General features: G+C 36.2%; 1 protein-coding gene and 1 long non-coding RNA gene across 4 annotated transcripts; one reads left to right on the forward strand and one right to left on the reverse strand.

Moving 5' to 3' along the window:
• Positions 4,311-8,042, reverse strand: LOC109949812. 3 transcript variants are annotated; one of them, XR_002272109.1, is made up of 3 exons: positions 7,789-8,042; positions 6,516-6,629; positions 4,311-4,939 (listed from the first exon to the last, which is right to left on the reverse strand). It is a non-coding gene; the product is annotated as an uncharacterized LOC109949812 (long non-coding RNA). The 3 variants fall into 3 exon arrangements; XR_002272110.1 differs by lacking the exon at positions 7,789-8,042 and adding an exon at positions 7,087-7,779; XR_002272108.1 differs by lacking the exon at positions 7,789-8,042 and having other exon boundaries at positions 6,516-7,079.
• Positions 16,225-21,810, forward strand: LOC18773156 (SNF1-related protein kinase regulatory subunit beta-3). Its single transcript, XM_007206095.2, has 4 exons — positions 16,225-16,503; positions 16,752-16,876; positions 20,862-20,942; positions 21,018-21,810. The coding sequence occupies exons 3-4, from the start codon at positions 20,916-20,918 to the stop codon at positions 21,342-21,344; spliced, it is 354 nt and encodes a 117-aa protein (XP_007206157.1). The 5' UTR covers positions 16,225-16,503; positions 16,752-16,876; positions 20,862-20,915; the 3' UTR covers positions 21,345-21,810.

Genomic DNA, 22,193 nt, shown 5'->3' on the forward strand with positions numbered 1-22,193 from the left:
TGCCATGTGGCGTCGTCTAGGCTCTCCAATCGGATTTTTTCCTCCAATCCAACGGCAGCCAATGTTTTTGCAATAAAATACTGAAAAAAATTCAGAAATTTTTTTTAAAAATACCCACAAATTAATGAATTTTTTTCTATAAATACCAGCCAATTTTTTTAAAAATTTATCTGAAATTTGAAATTGAAAATTTTATCCGATTATGAGATATGAATAGTATTGATACGTAGGAACCCGAAAATATTATCCAAATTAATTATTAAGGTAAAAAAATTTGTAAAAAAAACAAAAAAATGAATAGTAATTGCCTTTTACTATGACAACGGGTGGAAATACAAAATACTATTTGCAAGAGCAACCACTATTCACGTGAATAGTAGCTGCCCTAACTCCCCCTTGCCATGACTAAGGGCAAATGGGTGGAGTTGTTCTGGGGGGGCGCTGTATTCATTAAGAAGGACGTATAAATACATATTTTACAGTGGTTGGACAAAAATGCCTTTGTTTTAGATTGTCTAAGGAGTTTGTTTCTTCTTTTCAGATTGTGCCAAAGAAGATCTTGCTTCTTGCTTCTGTATAGTGCCAAAAACTTGGATCACTTCAATGCAATCTTCTACTTTTCAGTTTTTGTCAATAATACTGTCCCTTCATCTAATTTCTTTCAATTTCGTGGACAAAATAAATGAAAGAGTAAATTGTCGTAGACCCTCCCAAACTAGGACCCCAATCAAACATAATTCCATGAACAAAAAAATCTGTCAATTTAACATCTGAATTAATTAAAATGACCAATTTAACACATGTTGTTAGATTTTATCACATTTCATCCAAAAGTCCGTACAAATGGCACGTGAGACACATGCGCAACATAATTGGAGGGGCAATATAGTCATTCTAACCCCTTTCCCTACCAATCTTCATCTTCCCTAATAGTTAGGTCAAATTAAAAACATAGCAGCCCTAATTTCCCAAATTCCACCATTACAGATAATTGTTTCAACATACCCATCATTGTAGATAGTTAAGAAGGAGAAGAAGAAGAGGAAGTGGTTTGAAGATGCGAACGAACATACATGTTCAGCCAAGTCCAAGTCAAGTCGAGCACGTGGGTTGGATCACAAAAGTGGAGATAGCAGCGCCTTGTTCAATGGGGGTTTTACAGAGAGAGACACAATTGTTCAATTGGGGGTTTTCCGAAGTCTCTCTCTCTCTTCATCTCTATAAGTCTATATGGCCATGGAAAACGTTGAACTTGGAGTCATTAGTAACCAGTTCGCGATGTAGCTTCTATATCCCATCATCGTCAGCCTGGTGGGAGCGGATGTGAGTAAACCAAAACGACGACTGCTGGTGGTCCCGCGACCTCAAAGCCTTCTATAAGCTTCGGGAGTGGAGATCGTCGCCGGCCCAAAGTGGAAGACTTTCTTTCGCCGATTCAACCGGAGCAGAAGCGGCGGCGGCTCCAGTGCTGGCCATCGATTGGGTCTCTCTCTCTCTCTCTCTCTCTCTCTCTCTCTCTCTCTCTGTGTAGAAGTCCATCCATATGGCCATTGAAGACGTTGACTTGGAGCCATATGACCATGTAATACGTGATTGTTGCTCGCTGTGTCGAAATTGTCCTCTGTTTTTGGTTCCACGTGCACCGCACTTGACATTATTGACGGAATTCTGGATGAAATATGATAAAATCTAAACAAATGGTTAAAATTGGCTGCTTTTTTTAATTAGGGGGTTAATTTCTACAATGGTCATAGTTGAGGGATTAAAACGGCTGAAAATCCTAAATGAAAATCCCTAAGACTTCAAAGTTATGTTACCACTACGGGACACTTCTTTTGCATATGTTGCTCATATAGTTGAACTGTGATGCAGTATGAACATAGAGTAGAGTTACATCGCTTGCCACATACATTGCTTTTTTGATTTAGTTTTATTTTTTATTTTAATGTTTTAAAATATCTCAAGTTCAGATCTCACTTCTCTAATTGATAAAAACAAAATAACAATTCAAGGATGCCTTTCGAATTCAAATCTTGATGTGTCCCTTATGTTACCCATCTAAGATGAAGTAAATAATGGGATGGAGTTTCGTAGCTAAAATTTAGAATCTCCAATGAGCTAGCCAAGAAGATAAATGTGAAAGAAGATAAACCGCACTACATTTGTTAGGGATTAAGAGAGAGTGACCTAATTCCAATCCAAAATTAATTAGCAATGGAGAGAGTGACCCAGTTTCTTATAAATCTTTGCAATGTTTCTCAACTTTTCGATGTAAAAAAATACTTCACATCCTCACATCGGCCTCGAAACTTTGTCCCCCTCTTTTTGTTCACATTGAACTCTACAACTCGAATCCTGGTTGTTGCAAGTATTGAAGTGAAAGTGTGAGTTTCAATAATTCCAACAACGGAGATGGTATTTCTTTTAAAGCCTTGTTGAAGGGAAAAATTGGATCAAAATCTTTATGTAAAAACACAGGGGTCTATAGAGCAAATTTAGGATTTAAATGCATGGCATTGAATATATATCAACAGGTTGGTGCATGAATCACAAGAGCATTTTCATCTATTTTCCATGACAAAAGGTAAGGGTTGTTACTATTTATATGAATGCCTGGTAAATTTTTTGTTGGTTTTCCACCAATTGCCATAACAATCTAAAGGCAATCACTATTCACATGAGATATGAGAAGATGAATTTGTATAAAGTTTTGGTGCTGGAAGTGAAGAATATGGCTAGGTATTTATAAATTAAAAAAAATTCTGAAAATTTTAATATTTTTTTCCTTTTTTAAAATTTTTTTGGGTTATTTAAATTAGTTGCTGATGTCACAATGACATCAGCATTAGGTCAACTTATCTAGGAAAATTTTACCTTTGGGCTTGCCTATTTTGGTGGAGCCCAACTCTTACCCTGACAAAACTTGAGCGCTGAAAACCAAATGGGGGGCCTAAGGCCCCTTGCTCGAGCTGAGGCCTCAACTGATCTGACAAAACACAAGTTTCTGTCTGCGACAAATAATAGTTGGATTTTGTTGTCCAAAGGAGATCTGTTGCATGCGACCCGAGATGGTCCTTTCAGTTGTATACATGTCTGCCACATGTACACCTACTGGGTGGCATCACTTGGACCACTTGTGCTTTTGGGCTTTTCCACTATGCATGAACACAACTACTACAATTTCAATGTTAACCCACAAATTAAGAAAAAAAGACTGACATTCTAAGATACTAAGCTCAGAAATTTGGATGATTTCATATTCCGTTCAATGATCCGAAATGTATTACTCCATTTGATTGGAAGTATTTGAAAAAAAAAAAAATTGGATTCGACATGAATTATACATAATGCTGGGACCACTGATTGTTAGGACCACTAATTACAGTACATATAAAATGAATTTCAAATTACTCATATTCAAATTTTGGCGCGCGTACATGAATTGTAGTAAGCTAAACGAACAATTAACTTTAAATATCATCATCTAAATCCGTAGATTTGTAGATTTGGTTATTAATCCCAAATGTAATAGATATAGAAACTAAGACTGAATTACTAATACCAAATGAATATCAATTCATGTATTAAAGAGTTTCGTGTAAAAGATTAATGGATCTTCATTCTAAAATTGTAAGGTGTCATGTTAACTTGCTTTTGATATGAATCTTGTATATCTAGGTTCTTTCATGGAATGAGAAAGAGATTAAAGTAATTAATTAACATATTTAAACACAATTAAACAACATATATTGGTTTATTTTTCCTGCTAATTCAACATCATAAGCCTATGGTGGCTACAAAAATGTAGTCGCAGTTTGGTTATCAGTAGCATTTAAAGGGCAGAGTTGACACTAATAAAAATGACGTTTATCAATTTTGCATTGTTCTTTCGTCCAGGGATTTCAAGTTAGGGTGGTCAATTGCAAAAAAACATTAGATGAAAAGTCCATGTGCGATTTGCAATTTTCCTAAACACCATGTCGGTGTATAATATGAGAAAATAATTAGTAAAGGTTCAATTGGACAACACTGCCTAATTAGTAATTAACACCATTTTCATTTAGACCCCTTCTATTGCGGTCCTATTTTATACAGTCTCCATCCATTGAGAGATCCCTCAAATAATTTGAGAGACACTCTTTAGGGTTCCCCATGAAATATTTTTCAACAATCCAAACCATCAATAGAAGGGGATTATAATTTCTATATATTTATTTCATGATTCCATTGTCCATCATCATTGTTATTAGTATCATGATTGATAATCATGATCATCACAATAATACATAATTAGCTAGAATTACATTTGCTGTTTAGCAACATTTATGCAATAATTAATATATACAACCCCACAGATTGACATAGTTTTGTTATGTACTCATAATTTCCCATGTGACAGTTTTCGTGTTCTTGCTCAACATGAAGGATGATGAGTGGCCTTGGCAAGAAATAAATTTATGTACAAAATAGGACCAACTTTATACAATGATGAAAAAAATAAAAAAATAAAAAGAATAAACAAAGCAACTAATTGTATATCTGTGGTCCTCATTGATTAATGATTTCCAAACGAAAATTAAATCAAGAGATCCACTCAGAATTTTGTCCAGAAATTTCTCTAGAGCATCTCCACTAGTTCTCATGCATTACGTCGTTCAAATGTGAGTCCACGCCAAGTCGCGCCCTGCCATACAGAAGTATTTTTGTGTATCCAATAATCGTAAGGAAAAATATAATATTTTATTGGTATGGATGCATATACGGCACGTATCTGTTCATGTATTTGTATCTGTAACGAAGGTATGAAAGTTTTCAAAGTATTCTACGTGTAAAACTGTTTACATGTGAACGTCTGCACAGAACTACAATAGGACTATGTAATGCCAATCGAGCGTCCTCTTACAATATCCGGTGCAGAGACGTCCACACCTACCAGCCTCTGTAAAATATTAGAGTCAGGAAGATAAATTCAAAGTACGATTGCAACTATATGGAAAACTAAATTCAAACTACATATCTATAAATTATGAGACGATTCTAAAGTAGTAAAGTACGGGAGATGCTCTCCAAAACGAAAAGAGAGGCAAATAAATTTGATAAGTAAAAATAATAGAAAACATCCACCACTGGAAATTCAAATTTAGCAAATGACCAAGCTACTCCAGCTAGCTATGATTGGAACTCAAAACGTCGAAATCTATGACAGATTCGAATATGAGAAAACGAAGTGAATGAAGTAGGGATTAACGTATTGAATTAAAATGTGTTTGAGAAACAAAGTACATCAAAGTTCTAGTCTTATGGAAGTTATCTAATAAACAGGAAATCATGCCCTCCTACCTCAAGAGTAAATATTAAGAAACCAGTGGTCCTAGCATTACACACACACATATATATATATATATATATTTATGTAATCCCTATACTGCATTATAATCAGTGGTCCTTGCATTATGTATAATTGGATAAATCCTATGTTCAAAAGCTTCACAACACTCAAATTTAAACTATAAATGAGGTTTAGAGTGATTGCAAGTACACAAAGTTTACCTTAACGGATAAGAGGTCACGAGTTATGTTCTTCCACATAATTACCGAAAAAATAATGGATGCATATGTGAATCAAAAAGGCATGGATAGTGATAGAGGCACACAGATCTCCATGGTCTGAATTATCACTGTCACGTGTGAATTATTATTGAAGAGGTGGAGTGAATAATATTATGTCTTTGAGAGGAGTGATGAGATGAAAGGGAGAGTGTGAGGTTACATGTCGAAGGGTCCAAGTTGGGAGAGATGATCACTCTCTTGGTTTGGTCCACACAAACAAAGTGTAGAGACAAGGACAAGAATGGCAGGCAGTCACAATGTGACATTTTGTGACAAGTTCCCACCACGATTTTACATATCGAAGTTCCCATTTTCAATGAAGTACTGATTCCACAGCTAGAGATCGAAACCACTTGGAACATTGTTCATCAAACAATTATTAAGTTTTTCAATCAAACAGGCATCAAACAGCTAGCCCCCCCACCTACACACACAAACACCCTAATTAAAATTAACTTCTTTCTCAGCTTCAGCTGCATATCTTACACCAGATCATTAGTACTGTTTCTTTTCCTGCACATCCCATGGAAAACCTACGTACTGATCTTACTGTTTCTTTCTCACCTTTCTGCATCCGTCTTTTATGAAAGGGGAGGCATTTTCTAGTAGTGAGCTTCTTCAATTTTGAAAACAATACCTTTGCATCTTCTGAAAACGGGTTGTTTCTGGGTTATTCTATTCTTTATTAATTAGAAACTATATACCAAAGAGCCAATATTGTTGTTAAAATCAAAATGCACTCCTTATTTGAAATGAAAAAAACATAGTTTTTGGATTCTGTACCAAACGATCCGGACAGTTCATGTGTGGATCTGAACTAGAACTGAAAACCGACCCAAAAAAAAATGGTTCCAACAAAATTTACCTTCATGTGAAATATTTATAAATGGTTTGAAGATATTCACCTTTTCAAAATGCTTTAAAAGGCTTTGCAGCATCATCGAGGCTCAAGTCTCTCTCTCTCTCTCTCCATAAACAGACTCAATCACTCAGCTTTTCTCAGAAGAATAATCACAGATCTGTCAAAAGTCAGCAGAGCAGAGTTAATGAGGAGCCATATATATAACAACACATACACACCCTTCTCCAATGATATGAGCTGCCTTAATTATTGAAGGAAAATAACACCTAAAAATAGGAAGCAACAAATTTAAAAAGAACCCCTCCCCTAACAGTAGAAAGCAGGAAATCAATGAAGTGAAAAAAGTTGCCTTGGCGACTGGTGAGACTGTGAAAGACTGGTGAGACTGAGAGAGAGAGAGAGAGAGAGAGAGAGAGAGAGAGAGAGAGTCTTCTCGTTTGTATAGTGGTTTATTGCCGATGCAGCATCATCAAGATTCTCACTTTGAAAGAAACTTTGGCAAAGAGAGAAACTTTCAAGTTAATTGCATGTGCGTGAATCTTGATGATGCTACGCCCGCAAACAACGACTGCCAATCTTTTTATATCATCAAAGCATATATACGAGTCATGTACCGATCGAGATCCGAGTGTTTGTGGATTTTGAAGAGGTAATCTAACAAGAAAATGATACATAAACTATTTATATATATATTTTTAAAAAAAAAAAAAAACCAGAAGACTAAGGAAATTCAAAGAAGAACACAGTGAAGGGAATAGTTTGGAGAATTTTCGTTTCATCGTGTACAAATTAAATAGCACCAAGTCCACGAGGAATAAGCTTACGTGGCCTACTGCCAGTGGCCAAAACGTAAAGAGGGGTACCCCAAGAAGAATCTAACGTGTTGAAACTAGACCCAAGAAGAAAACAAAACAAAACCCTATTCTTTTTTTTTTTCTTTTTTTTTAAGGTACTACCTAATCTATAATAATAAAAAATCTCAAAGAATATTTGAGAAAAATAATAATGATAAAGGTTACATATATTTTGTTCACAATTCACAGATTTTGATATCCAGCTCAGGTTTCTCGGAAAGGATCGATCGATTCCGACAAATAACACAATTTGAAAATGAAAGAAAAAAAACCAAATTCAGATTCCCACAGAAACGATCATATCCAGAGACAAAATTCCAGTCGGTATTCCAGTGTTTGAAAGAGAAAATGAGGAAGAAAAAAAAATTGATTAGAGATAATCAACAAATGTTAATTAGGATTAGAGAGAGAAAACAAATAAAATAGAAAGCAATATAACAGAGAAAGAAACAGAGGCCTGACTTTGTATGTGTGCTTGAAAGAGATGAGAGTTAGGAAGCTCATGAACCACGGATGGTAAAGCGAAGGTAGGGTTTGTTGGGGTTATATATTAGGAACATGGGTGAGCCCAAACTTTATTAGCTGGTCTAGTTTTTACAATCTTTGCCATTTGATTGGCGGATGCTGAGCTGACAGTACTCAGAGCCAATGCGGCCGCAGTTACACATCGCCATCTTTCACTGAACCCTAACTTTATTTTCGGTGTTGGGCAGATGAGGGCATCCTCTTGGTGTTATTATATGGGTTCATGCATCCACACTCATTAATATTATCATTCTTTTTAAATTATTGTCAGTTCTTAGTTATTATGAAATTAATATCACTTAACTTTTAGATGTGAGATATTTTTTCACATCTTCACACGCCCTCTTCTCCCAACCTCCTCAGATGCGGCGAAATTTCAAACTTAATATGCGAATAAAACATATTGGGTGAAGTAGAGCACGTGTGGCTATCGGGTTTCACACGTGAGTAAACCCGCTCTGATACTATGAATGAAGTTGAAGTTTCTCCCAAAAACCAATTAACAATGGGGAAACATATATATATAAAATATATATATTCATTGGATGTCTCGGGATTTTGAACCTTTGCCCACATGAGTAGAGGTAGAAGAGCTCAACAAACTGAGCTATCCCACTAAGAGTTTCTTGTAGAGATAATTTTTGAGAGATAAATGGATTGTTCCGATCACTATGGGCTCGTTTGAGAGTGATTTTAGATAGGCCAATAATCACTTTTCCATTGAATTGCTTAAAATCAAAGTGATTATATGAAGAAGTGCGTGAGAGATGCTTCTCCTCATAAATAATTTGACCCTCGCAAAATTACTCTCAAACAAATCCTAAATTACATGGCAGGATGAAGATGTGGAAGGAGAAAGAAGAAAAAGATATTAATATCGATGAAAATAAAAAATAAATTCCTTTCATATTTCTCAAAAGTTCTTTTTTACGTCTCCACTAATAACTGTCATGTGTCATTATTAATGAGTAAAGCATCTATTTCCCACCCCAAAAAAACAAAAAATTTTAAATTTTTGTTTAATTTGACAAGAAAGTGTGTGACAGAGAAAATGAAAGAATCACCGTTTATACCTGAAAAAGAAAAGAAAATTTAAAAAAAAAAAAAAACAATAAATCCCGTGTAAAGTGACAGATTCCTCCCAGCAGGCGTCCACCTGAAGGGCTCGTGGCCGTGTCCGTACATTCTGATGTGGCTGGCTGCTGCAGATTTACCCTTTTTTCAATTATTCTGCTGTCCCCTCTTCTTTCGTCATCAAACTAAAAAAAGATACCACATTTAACTGACCATTTTCATTTTTATCAACCTTTATTTGTTTACTCTCTTTCCATTTTTTTGTTTTTGGTCAATACTCTCTTTCCATTAGTATTCATCATTTATATATTTTTAATAACTTCTTTCAATGAACTAAAATGTAAGACAACAACCAACGAAATCTCTAATATAGTAAAAAAAAGGTATTGATTTACATATCAGTGGTCTCATGTTCGAAATTCATAATACTTTAGTAGCGTGTGTGAGAAATCGTATTCTTTTATAGTTTAAAATATTACTTGCATTTTTTATTTATTTAAAAAAAATAAAACTGCAAGAGCAAAACGAGAATATTATTTAAATAAGGAATGTAACAAAATCTGCGATCATGATGATGTCAAAGCAAGGGGTTGCTTTTTCTTTGGCGATATTAGTACTTATGAGTTGATATGTGACCAATGGAAATCAATTGGATCTATATTTTTCAAAGACAAAATTTGAGACATATCCCATCCCATTATGAGATTTTTGGTTTTTTAGGTCAAAAATTTGGACTTCATATCATTGCTCTCAAAGCTTACAGAAAAGATTGCACTGCTGCCTGCAATCATTGAATTAGATATTATATTTCTAGCGAACAAGGGCCACAAGCTACATTGTGGTTATGGGTTTTGGTTTTGAGAATGAAATTCGAAATTCGACTGGTTCTGATTTGACTATTGGGTTGATATTTGGCACTGGTAGGCTTCTTGCCATGAAGAGATGATAGACATTTAAGGGGTCGTAAAATTGCCACGCTTCTAACCAAGTCTATGACCAAAATCTGCCACTTTATCGAAAAGAGCCTTTCGTTATTTCAACTTCTTGGCCTTTTTTTCCTTCGTTCTTCAAGTATAACTTTTAGCTAATAACATTTATTTTATTTTTTTTATACAAGCTATATTAGAGGAGGGGGATCGAACCTTGGAACTTCGGGTACGTGGATAAATGTTTTTAATCACTTGAGCTCCATGTTCGTTATGCCAATATAAAAATCTATTAGAGTTAGCTTGCAATGGCTTATAAGGAGTTGGGGTACTCCCCCCATTACCAATTGGTTTTTGGGTGGAACCTCAATTTCCTTCATGGTATCAGAGCGGGTTAGCCTACGTGTGAAAGTCCCACGGCCACACGTATTTAACGTCGTCTAAAATGTATTGTCCACGTGTTAAGTTTGAAAATTTACAAATTTTTATGATTGAGAATTATTAATTTAATATTATAAATATGATACATATAACATTATTTATCACACAACGTGCACATTTGTTCCTCTAAATGAGGAATCTTGTCAGATATTCTGAATCCAAATTTTTAGGTGTACGGTGTATACCTTATATAAGAGGTAGTATAATATGAACTTATGGAACTCCATTACCGAAACCAACTTTGGCTTCATTATCAGTGATAGAGAGATAGGTAAAATATAACATGCATAAGACTCAAACCGCTACCGAACTGTTGATTAAGCGATGCTGTGAGAAAGAGAAGTAATCCAACACAACACCTTGAGTGCAAGGATAAAATAATAAATGTTCTTAAATTACTTGAGTTAGAAAGTCCTTGCAAGCGATGATACTTAAAAGTAAGCGAAGTAAGTCGGAACGATTTTGCCATTCCCATCTCTTCTCTGTCAGTGTCAATGTAAACGAGAAAGCCATAGACAAGAGGTTATACTCGTCCCGACTCCATTAAAGATGGGTCCCCGAGTTGGCAGCTGGGCGTAATTCCAGTTGATTACAGTACCGAGTGATAGAGATAGGTGAAGGGAGATGTGGGGAAGAGATGGCCCCATTTGGGGATGTAGAGTGGTGGGGGGTGTCACATGGGAAGCACACTGCTTGCAAATGATAAAGAGCAAGGAAGTCGTACGGAAGGGTCACCATGCCACAAAAGACCTTGGGATTTAAATGCTTAAACTCAAAAGTCTTGGTAGCTAGGCTTTTGGTCCTATAAGAACTCGGGTGCCTTTTGGAACTATATATCAATCCAAACTGGCCTAAAGAAAAAGGACAATAAGAGGAAGATAAATTGGTGGCATTGTGGTTGTTATTAACTTGTTATATGCATAAATACGTATAAATTAGGTTATTGTTTGTGGGGTTGGTTTGGATTTTGATGAAAGCCATTAAAGTCCAAATGTATATATGATACTCAAACCATAAACGCCAATCAACTAGCATCTTACCTCTCCCATATATGATGTTTGACAATGATTTCTTCTAATTGATGGTCTTCTTGTTCTTGACCTAGTCCCTTGCTATTTTGTTTTCTTTTAAGAGGTAGGTTTGCATCTATTTTCTGTTGTTGGAGTTTCAACATATTTATCATGAACTTTTAAAGTCTATTGTATAACTGAAATGATAAGTAGGGTACCTAATTAATATAGAAAAATCAACAAAATTTAAAATGCTGATTTCCCGAACAATCTTGACATTTGATAGAATCATACTGCCAAAAGTTTCATGATCTTGCAACCCCACCTTTATGACTTCTTAATGAAGGTGATTGGTTGTATGAGTGAAGCCACCTAGTGGAATGCGATCTCAGCCTTTGGGTTCTCAACTTTAGTAACAAAGTTCTTGATGTCGTCCGCCCTAGTCAAGTGCTTGTAAGACTGCTGTGTTCAATGAAGAGTTTGGTTTTCAATTTGATCTCTCAATTTCTCTTTGATTTATAGACTAAAAAAAAGCTTAATTGAGAAATCGGGGTGGATTGGATGTTATTCAATACTCTGATGAATCAGAGCTGTTTTTTTATATATATATAATGTGCTTAGTTACAATGATGCTCAAGAGAACTTTGAACATGCCTAAGTTTCTTGGTGATATGGTGGCATGAAATCCTAAGAAATCAATAAAAATTCTAAGTTTGATTTAAGAGGAAATTTAAGCAACATTTTGGGTTGATTTTGTTGAGACGTTGGGTACGTAAAAATGAAGCGTAAGTCCCCTATTTATAGGCAAATGTTCTCGCCCTCACGAACCAGACTGATTAAAAAAAACAGGAAAAAAAAATCAGTTGACCAAAAAAGTCAACAAACTGGACTGAACTGATTCCGGTACCGGTTTTACACTGCACCAAATCGAACTGGTTGTATTTTTTAATTGATTTTATAATTTGGTACCTACAATTTACTTGGCGAAGATTTTTTGCTCGTATCAATGATGAGTAGATAGTTAATATGTGAAATGTAAAATAATAAAGTATAGTACTCAAATTAGGTATTTTGTATATGTCAAATAAAAATGAATTCAAATGTGACCATAAAGAAAAATATATTTGAGTAGGTGTACCCCTTCCACTGCCCCACTAGGTACACTTAATATCGACGAAGAACTTCATCCAACAGAAGCTCCCCATTGAGGTGGTGCTTGTTCCACTCGATGAAGAGCTTATGCCGAGAAGTATCCCTACCAATTTATGACGATTCTAAATATATTCAAGTCATTCAACAGTAGCAGGTGAACCTACTGTTAAGATGTAATCCTTCCTTGGCCGCAATTGTTGGAAGAATTTCAAAACAAGTCATGCCATGACAAGTGTATGCTTGGCCTTTGGCCGCGTACTTGCATGTCTTAAATCACACACCTCGAAGGACGTCATTGTTCCTAGATTCTTAGTTTAGCTACCACGTGGTTGTGAATTTAATTAGGTTAACAACCGAGCATAGCTATTGAATCCTTAGTGTAAGATCCCACATCAACCGACGGAAAGGGAGTGATGTGCCTTATATGTGCACACCCGCATCCATGTAGTACGAGGCCTTTTGGGAGCTCACTGGCTTCGGAGTCGTAGGAACTCCGAAGTTAAGCGAGTTGGGGGCTAGAGCAATCCCAGGATGGGTGACCCACTGGGAAGTTGCTTGTGAGTTCCCAGAAACAAAACCGTGCGGGCCAGAGAGGGGGGGCCCAAAGCGGACAATATCGTGCTATGGCGGAGCCGATCCCAGGATGTGACAATTTGGTATCAGAGCCACTCTGCTGTGTGGTGCGAGTGTGCCGACGAGGATGTCGGGCCCTTAAGGGGGGTGGATTGTAAGATCCCACATCAACCGACGGAGAGGGAGTGATGTGCCTTATATGTGCACACCCGCATCCATCTAGCACGAGGCATTTTGGGAGCTCACTGGCTTCGGAGTCGTAGGAACTCCGAAGTTAAGCGAGTTGGGGGCTAGAGCAATCTCAGGATGGGTGACCCACTGGGAAGTTGCTTGTGAGTTCCCAGAAACAAAACCGTGTGGGCCAGAGAGGGGAGCCCAAAGCGGACAATATCGTGCTACGGCGGAGTCGATCCCGGGATGTGACAATTAGTGTTACACTCATAAATCAACAAAAAAAAAAAAATCTAAGTACGATTTAAGCATTGTGTGTAAACCATATCAGACCAACCCTCTTCGACGAGGGCAAGCATGAGAAACAATACCTAACCGGAGGCCCATAGTCTAGACCATCTACTAGGATCCACGCCAACAATCGGCATAAGGACTCAACCTCGACAAGCTAACCCTGCCGATCGAGTTCAACAAAGGCATTTTTCGTGCTGCTTAAGCTCAAGGACATGTGATGGCCTTTCGAGTGACGCCAATTGTCTCACATCGAAATATTAACCCAAAGTGCCTGCCACTTTTCCTGTATATAAGACTCTTGCCTTAAAGCACTAGGTAATAGTATTTTGGCATTTGTACCCTTATTCTATCAAAATACATTTACACTATATCCTTAAAGCTAATTTAAGCATTAGAGAGCCTTCGGTCGGTACCACACCGGTGCTAAAGTCTTCATCCTTTTTCTCTCCTTTCGCAGATTCATTCCACACCCGTCGTAAGACACACCCGGCTGAAGGACATCAACACAGTGAGAAACTATTTTATAGACTATTGTTTTTATGTAAAACAATACCATGAATCTTGAATTAAAGTCAAAAGGAGACGAAGCATATTAACCTTTCTAGTTAAGGTGACACCCTATAGTTTTTTCTATTTCAAGTTTGAGAGTGTTGCACCCCACATTTTAAATTATGACCTTCTTCCCATTTGCTTTTTCTGACTTTCAATTTGTTTATGAGCCCTCTAATCTTTTAAAACATGCCAATTAACTCCCAATCGTTAAATTTGTGTGATAAATGTTAGCTTTTTATTATAAATACCTTTGGATGAATGAAATAACCCTGAATTTAATAGAAATTTTGACAAATTCACGTTTTAAAAGATAAAGGAGCTCATACAAAAAAAAAAAAAATCTATGTAAAAAATTGGAAGACATACTAAAATCATATTAAAAATGCATTTAGTTTTAAGATTTGACTTAAAATATTAATTCTTTATTTTAATTGGATATTTTGAAGACCTTTTTTTTTTATTGAGAAATTCTATGATTGTATTCATAATTCAGCCAAAAAAGCCAGTAGTCACAAAGGACCAATGCAAACTAGCCACAAAAGAGCCATTACAATAACATAGCAGTCTAACATCAAAATTAAGACAATTCGGTGTTCCTCCACTAATGATCACGCGGGATAGAAGAAACTCTGGCATAAGTATCCAAACTAATATTCCAAACTTAGAATTAAAAAAAAGAAAAAGAAAAAGCTTGAAAAAATCAAGCTATAACAATACATATAAAACTCTCACAAATGAGAGATGAAAAACTCTCACAAAAGGAAATGTGAAAACTACACAAAGAACCCAAAGAGTCTCTGCAACTTATTTTAAACATAAATAAATTACAAAAAGGATGATGGTAGTGGAGATCCGAAGCCGAAACATAGGTAGAGATTCAACGTCGAGACACAGCCGCATATAATGGTTGGATGAAAATCATAACAAAATGAAGACAAATAGCAAGGGCAGAGCTATTCATAAGCCTGAGATGGCTTGGGCCCCCCATACTATCTTCTCACCTCTTTAACTGTATAAAGAGTATAATATAGATTGCACAAAAAATCCCATAGTTTTAAGCTTGTGGCCCCCCCAAATATCTAACTACCTCCGCCACTGACAAATAGGGAAAATCATTTGTCTCTAAAAATGGGGGAAGAGGTGAAGGGAGGAAGAGAAGGAGTGAGAGAGGAGGAAGAACAATAGTTTCCTTCCCCCTCATAGTGAAATTGGCTTCCTTTGATACGATTTAATCCGGATATTTTGAAGACTAAATAGCAAAGGGTTTTTTTTCTTCCTTTTGATAGAGACTAATTAACAAACTTTTCATAGTATTTTCTTGGCCTATACCCATCATGAATTTGTTACTATGTGCTGCAAAATTAATAATGTTATTATTTTTTAAAGCACTTACAAAAAGATCTATGCAATCACAAACTGAGAGTATATTTACCCATTATACAATATAGTATTACTAAAAAAAGGTTTGTTAATATAGAGAAAAATTGTATAAACAAATAAATGTTGTTTTTTGTTGTTGTTGATTGATTACTTGGCTAGTGACTTTGTTTAAAGAAACTAGTTCAAATCCCCTAACCCAGATTATAAATTAAAAACTAAAAAAAACTAAAAAATAAAAAAAAACCAAGAAAACCATGTTTGTTATTGTTGAAAATTTAGTTTTCGCTTAGCGAACTAGCCTAGTGTCAAGATCTCTTCGCGGAATCTCCTAGAAGAAAGTCTCTCGAGCTGGATTTGTGTAGTCATTTCCTCGAACCAACACACTCACCCCCTGTTTCTAGCTTTCTCAGTTTAAAGCTAAGAAGCACGGACACGGATACAGATACGGTGATATGATACGACATGACACGGGAATAAGATAAATATCTAAAAATTAAGATACGATGCGTCATGAATACGGTTATTAAAAATATTTATTATTAATAAATATATATAACTTAAAACAAAATTATAAATAAATAATAAATAATAAATAATAAATAATAAATATAGTGTAGCATATTGGGATTTCTTTTCTGATTCTTAATATATTTAGGCATGTATAGCTTTTTTCATCCAAACATGTCATTACCCAAAGCCCATTTTAAACCTATTGCTTAAGATCCAAACCCATAAACAGACCTATGAAAAAAATATAAATATTACAAATCCTGTTTTTGAAAACGACGTCGTCACTTGAGATAATAGAAATTAGGTCAGTCGACATTTCTTCTTCCTCGTGCGTGCCGATCTCTCTCGCTCTCTCCCTCTTCACAGGCAGCGCCCAGGGGCTCCTCAACAGCCCCTCAACGGCAAACTTCGCCCGGAGGAAGGTATCCGAAAAGTCAGATACTTGTGTCTGGAATAGTCAACTAACGTATCCACTGACTGCGATACGTATCCAATGCGTATCGGACCGTATCCAAAGCGTATCGTATCCAAACTAGTATCCGATACGGAATACGCCACTAAATTACCAGGTAAAGAATTGTTTGGTTTTTCTTTTGTCGGATTCTTTTTATACTTTCCTTTTTACCTTGAAATCCCATTGTGGGTCTGCTTGTATGGGACTGAATTCAACTAATTGAACTCATTCCTAAAGTGGGTTCATTTACTCTGAGGATTTAACATGAAATTGGCAGCGTTTAGATTTTTGGGTAGTTTTGTTTTGGTAAAATATCTTATGGGTAGCTTTTGATTCCATCTGGGTTTGCCTTTATTTTTTCAGATAAGCGCAGGGTCTGCGAAAGTTCATGTTGTTATTAATTGAATTGTTAGCTGTTCATATTGGTTTCAAGAGTAAGGTGGCACTGAGAAGCTGTTGATTGAAGGTTGGGGCGTTAGTCCAATCCGGTAAGTCTCTTCTTTGAAATGTGATCCCTAGCATATTGATATTTGGTGATGGTTTCGGATGAAGCAAATTTTCGCGTATCATGTGCTTTGATATGATTTATCTTACTGATTTTTGCCCTCTTATGCTACTGGATACATCTTTTAGAGAATATCATCTATTCTTGAGGATATTTATAGGTTAGGTTTAAAGAATTCTGTTTTTGTGGGTTGTGTGTGTGTGCACGCGCTCGCCTATTCTGAAATCATTTGGGTCTTCCTTCCGTTCTGAAATTTTGTTAAATGTTTTCCCTCATGGTTTTAGGAATGTTGAAACTTTGGTATTTAGTCTTCTAGAATTCATATTGAATGCATTGTAGGTATGAGCTTACCATGTGTATGTTTTGCCGTTATCTATTAGTTATGAAAATTTCTCTTGCAAATGACTCTTTAGTTATCAAAATGTTTGGGTAGGAAGACCAATACTGGATGCAGTCCTATTAAAGGTGTGCTTTGATCCTTTTCTATCTTACTTGCTTTGATCCTTTTCTATCTTACTTGTGTTTTGATATTCTGCAGAATTCAGTTTGTTAGTTCCATTGCGTTTTACACTAAAAAGATGATTTTATAGGAGAGAGGTGATAATTTAGAGCAACAGCAATAGCTCTGAATGGTTGGCCTTGCTTTCTTAATGTTGGCAAATCTACTATTTTATAAATTATGAAGGGAGACTGTCATCAAAAGTACAATGTGGAGACTGCATATAGAAATTCTTTGTGGATTTTCATGTAGTGTATTACTTGTTGATATTTTTTGGTATGGTATTGATGCTTGTGGGTTTTGTTTGAGCAATGTGTGTGTTTGTGTGTTTTTCATGGTCCCGGTAGAAGTGTAGAATTTTTCTGTTATTTTGTCTGCATCCTTCTAGTGCAATCTACTCCTTGTTTGTTCTATGACAAGACAACCATTGACAACCTAATGTATAGTTTAGTTTCTTATATAAAGAAAAGAACTGCTTTATTGGAGTGAATCCACAAATTATCCGTTCTTAACTGCATAAGAGATTCCTAATTGAAATGAAGCCTTCAGTTAACAATGCACATGTGAGGCAATGCCTACTGGGCTGGGAATGAATGAATTTTTGTTTGTAAACAACATGAAGAAAGAAATGATTTTACCTGGACGAATAGGAAGCCAGTGAGAGATTTGTTTTAAAACTTTTTATCTGACCAAGGGCAAAACGTTCTTATGGTCAACTGTAACATTTATTATTTTTTACATGTTTATGTAACATTTATATTTGGCCACAAACTAATGGAGTTTAATCACTTCCAAAATAGATTCTTCGTTCTTTAAGAAGGCCACATCAGACTCTTCATCCCCGGAATCTGATTCCAATTAATTTCATCTTAATCTGCATGGTTTTCTTATTTTTCATTGACTGTACACTTGTACTTCTTGTATTTTCGTAATCTGCACATTCTGCAGAAGGCATGTGCTGGTGATTTCTTGAATAGACCTTTTTGCATAATGAGACTGCAGTTTTGCCCTTCCTCCCTATTTCAGTAGCTGTGCCAGTGATGAGCTATTCACTGGCTGCACCCTTTGAAGGCTTTTAGAGGGTGAGAAATGGTGTTAACATTCAAGAATTGATTTGGTTTAAGTCTGATAAGGAGGGACTTTACTGGGAAAGCGCTTGACAAATTTATTTTTTCCTCGTCTTTCTCATTTGGCTGAGGAACTTTTAAAATGCAGTTGATTCAGTTTTCTTTTCATCTGGTTGGTATTTTCTTGGATGGGATGTGATATTGACCTTGGGGTTCTATCTTCAGTTTGGATTTGTTGTTAGGTCTTTGAATTTGGTCTTTCATAGATTAAGATTTATGGCCAATGCAATTGAATTTGGTGTATATTGCAAAAATTTGAAATTGTAGCTGCCATTACAAATGCGGATGTGCGTACCAAGGTCGACAGCCAATATATATTTTTTCCAATCTTTCAGAGATTAACATAGTTGGGTTAAATACCTTTTTGGCCCCTGTGTTGTAGACGAAATTGTATTTTGGTCACTTTGTTTGACTCCATTACTTAATGGTGTCATTTCTATCCAATTACCGATAAAAATAAATTCTTAAACCGTTTAAAAATTAATAGTAATATTAGTTAATTAAAAAATTATAAATTTCAACTTAAAATATAAAATTATCTTAAAGTTGAAAGATCTACGCTGTCCCACCCTTCCGATCTAACCCCACCCCAGCCCCACCTCCTCCCTGACCTTACACTACCCCATCCCTCCTCCCCTATCCTCCACCACCGGCCTCCCTGCTCCTCTCTCTATCTCCTTGTTTGATCAAATCTCACTCACCAGTTATCATGAGTCATGACACAGGGGAGATCACTTCACAAATCAGCACTCTCCAACACCTAAAGGTTCCACAAAAAATGAATTTATCTCATTATTAGAAAATTAATTATCTGTATCGTTAATGAGTTGATTCTCTGACTAAAGCGTGAAGTCTCCTACAGATCATATTGAGGCCACAGAGCATTAATGGGGCGAGACCCTTGTTGGCATAGAGCCTCACCCATGGCTTCCCATTCCCACACCATTGCAGCAGGCTCACTGGATCCAGTTGCAAATCTCAACAAAACCTGTGAAAATTGTCTTCCCCGAGGCCGTTCTGGTTCTAGCAGTGGTCCACCACTGCTATGTTTCCACAGAACAAACAACATTGGGGATGGGGTGGGGGGCGGCTAGGATGAGGTCGTAAGGGTGAGGGAAGGGGAGGCATGGTGGAATGTGGAAGGCTAACAGACCAAAATTGATTTTGCTTTATTTATTATTTATATGATCTATTATTAATTTTATTATCTATTATTAATGTGATTGGAGAGATATCTATAGTTTATGCTACTCAAATGAGACATATATGTTCCTTATTTTATTTGTTTACTTTTGACATTGTCTACTTCTAAATTCAAGAATAGAAGAACTTTATTATTGGAATAGCTTATTAGTTTTGTCCTAGTACTTTGATGCGTTAGGCTAAAGTTAACCAACGCAGCTTAACTTTACAAGAAGAAGTCGACTTTAGCTAAGATTTGCTAAAAGAGCGTAGATGAAAATTGATCACATGCTATACTATAATTGAGAAGTAAAAAAACTGTATTTGATGTTTTAAGCCTAAATCAGTGCATCAACTTAGTGTATGCTACGTGTGTTGATTGGTAAGCTGCATAAATCAGTAGAAATAGGAGCTGGGGTAGAACATTACCCTAAAAGCTTTGCAAGCTCCGAAAGTGTATGTTGTCCACTTGGTTAATTTTCATTAAATGTAAACATGCAAGTGAGGCTTCCTAGTGACTTCTCTATAATGTTATGGGTGGGTTTCTCTGAGATTTATTTTCAGCTTCTCATTCATTTGCCATCTTATGTTTAGGACTGGAAATAAGTTCTACATCACCATGGTAGTGACACAGAGAAAACCTGTTTCTTCTATTATAACATATAAGATATCCCTTGGAGTTTATAAATTAATTATATCTTGTATGGAAGAATAGAACTGAAAGAATTTGACTGTGCATGGTATAGGATTTCTTTGTAATTATGTCTGATTAGATTTCTTTAGTATCAGAAGAATAGTAGTTCATTAACACTCAATGGCCCAAAAATGAGATGTGTACGAAAAGGGAATCAAAGGAAAAGACGTCGAATTATCATGGAAAAGTTAAGGACCATTAAGCGAACTCATTATATAAGGTCATGATTTTGAAAATACTCAGTCCCCTAAGTTGTAATTGGTTGTATCATTCATCTAAAACAGAGTATATGGGATTGGTTACTTGGCTCTCATAGCCATCCTGTTGTTTTTCCTTGACTTTTAACATATTGCAGTGGATGATTGAATTTGCTGGGTTGCCTTGGTGTGGAATTCTACTTCTATGTGTGTTGACGCACTGCTAGTGTATCTGTGATTCTCATGGAAGATAAACCACTGTCTTTCAGGTCCTTATAGTCTTCCTTAGTTGATGATATTGTGCTGCTAGTTCCTGTTTCAGCATGAACAACTCATTTGGTGATGATTATGTAAGCCTCCGGAACCTTGATGATTTACTCATCTACTGAAATAAAAAAGGACCGACCTTTAAATATTTTATGCAGGATGAAGCAACTGTTGCAGGATTTGAAGTTTTAAGATCACCTGATGCAAGTTACGACAATGTATACCCTGGGAATGAAGATGAGGCACGGGATCCGCCTCTTGTCCCTCCACATCTGCAACAGACCTTACTTAGTTATCCAGCAAGCGCAGACACTGCTGGAACTCTTCCGTTGCCACAGAATGTGACCCTCAATCATCTTTACATTGAGAACCGGGAGAGCCCACGATCTGTAGTTGCACTTGGGTTCACTCATCGCTTTCGTTCAAAATTTGTTACAGTTGTGCTTTACAAACCAGTTCAAAGAAGGGGGACTACCAGCACTTAGAACTTGAATATTAGGATACACCTAAATTAGGTTTGGTATATCTAGTCCTTGTTATGGTGCAAGGAGTGGAATGGATCCAAATTCAAAACTAGTAGTGAAAGATGCTTATTTCCTCACAGAAACTTATGAACTTAGGTTTGATTTGTTAAAGTTCCTCATTCTGCAGGGTAGATTTGATGGACTGTGGAGTTGTACATTTAAACTTTAAAGTATTCTTTCAACTGGGATACAAAATGGGCTGGCTGGTTAGGTTATGATCTCATATGAGAATGATTCATATGAAATGCATGGAAGCATGTGCATGCATTTGTGAATATAAAATTCCTGCTTTATACAGATGAGGAAGCCCTGTCCTTGTATGACTTAGCGTGCAAATATGCATCGAACATGCGCTCAATTCTTTATTTCTTTCCATGGTGTACTTGTATCCCAAGCATATAATTTAATTGATTATTTTGTTCTCCAATTATTTAGGTTATATTCTCCAGTCAGCTTGTACGGTCGGTGCTCATCTTTCCTAAAGGGGTGGGAATAAGAGGGACTATTATACTATATACATTATGGATGGGTTTGGATTATTAGGTATGAATGTTTGAGATGCATTTAGAAATATACAAATTGGATGGTCGTGCATGTGTGCTTTTGCAATGTACTAAAATGAACAGAAATGAATGTGCACTCGAGGTTAAGAATGCATCAGCTTCCCATGCCATATGTTCGATTTGAACATGATTGGCAAAAGCGTAGATTCATATGTTTCATTGTTTCCTTATTTAACAAAAACTCAAGTGGTTAAAAGCATTTACTTTTGCTCCTGCACTTAAGGTCCTAGCTTTCATTGAGAGATAT

The sequence above is a fragment of the Prunus persica genome, chromosome G6 (genome assembly GCF_000346465.2).
Source record: "Prunus persica cultivar Lovell chromosome G6, Prunus_persica_NCBIv2, whole genome shotgun sequence".
Classification (NCBI taxonomy): Eukaryota; Viridiplantae; Streptophyta; class Magnoliopsida; order Rosales; family Rosaceae; genus Prunus; species Prunus persica.

Excerpts from the sequence above, each read along its gene's own strand:
- LOC18773156 (XM_007206095.2), top strand. The coding sequence starts at position 20,916 with ATGAACAACTCATTTGGTGATGATTAT. Across the intron at positions 20,943-21,017 it reads ACTCATTTGGTGATGATTAT|GATGAAGCAACTGTTGCAGG; the intron begins GTAAGCCTCCGG and ends TATTTTATGCAG.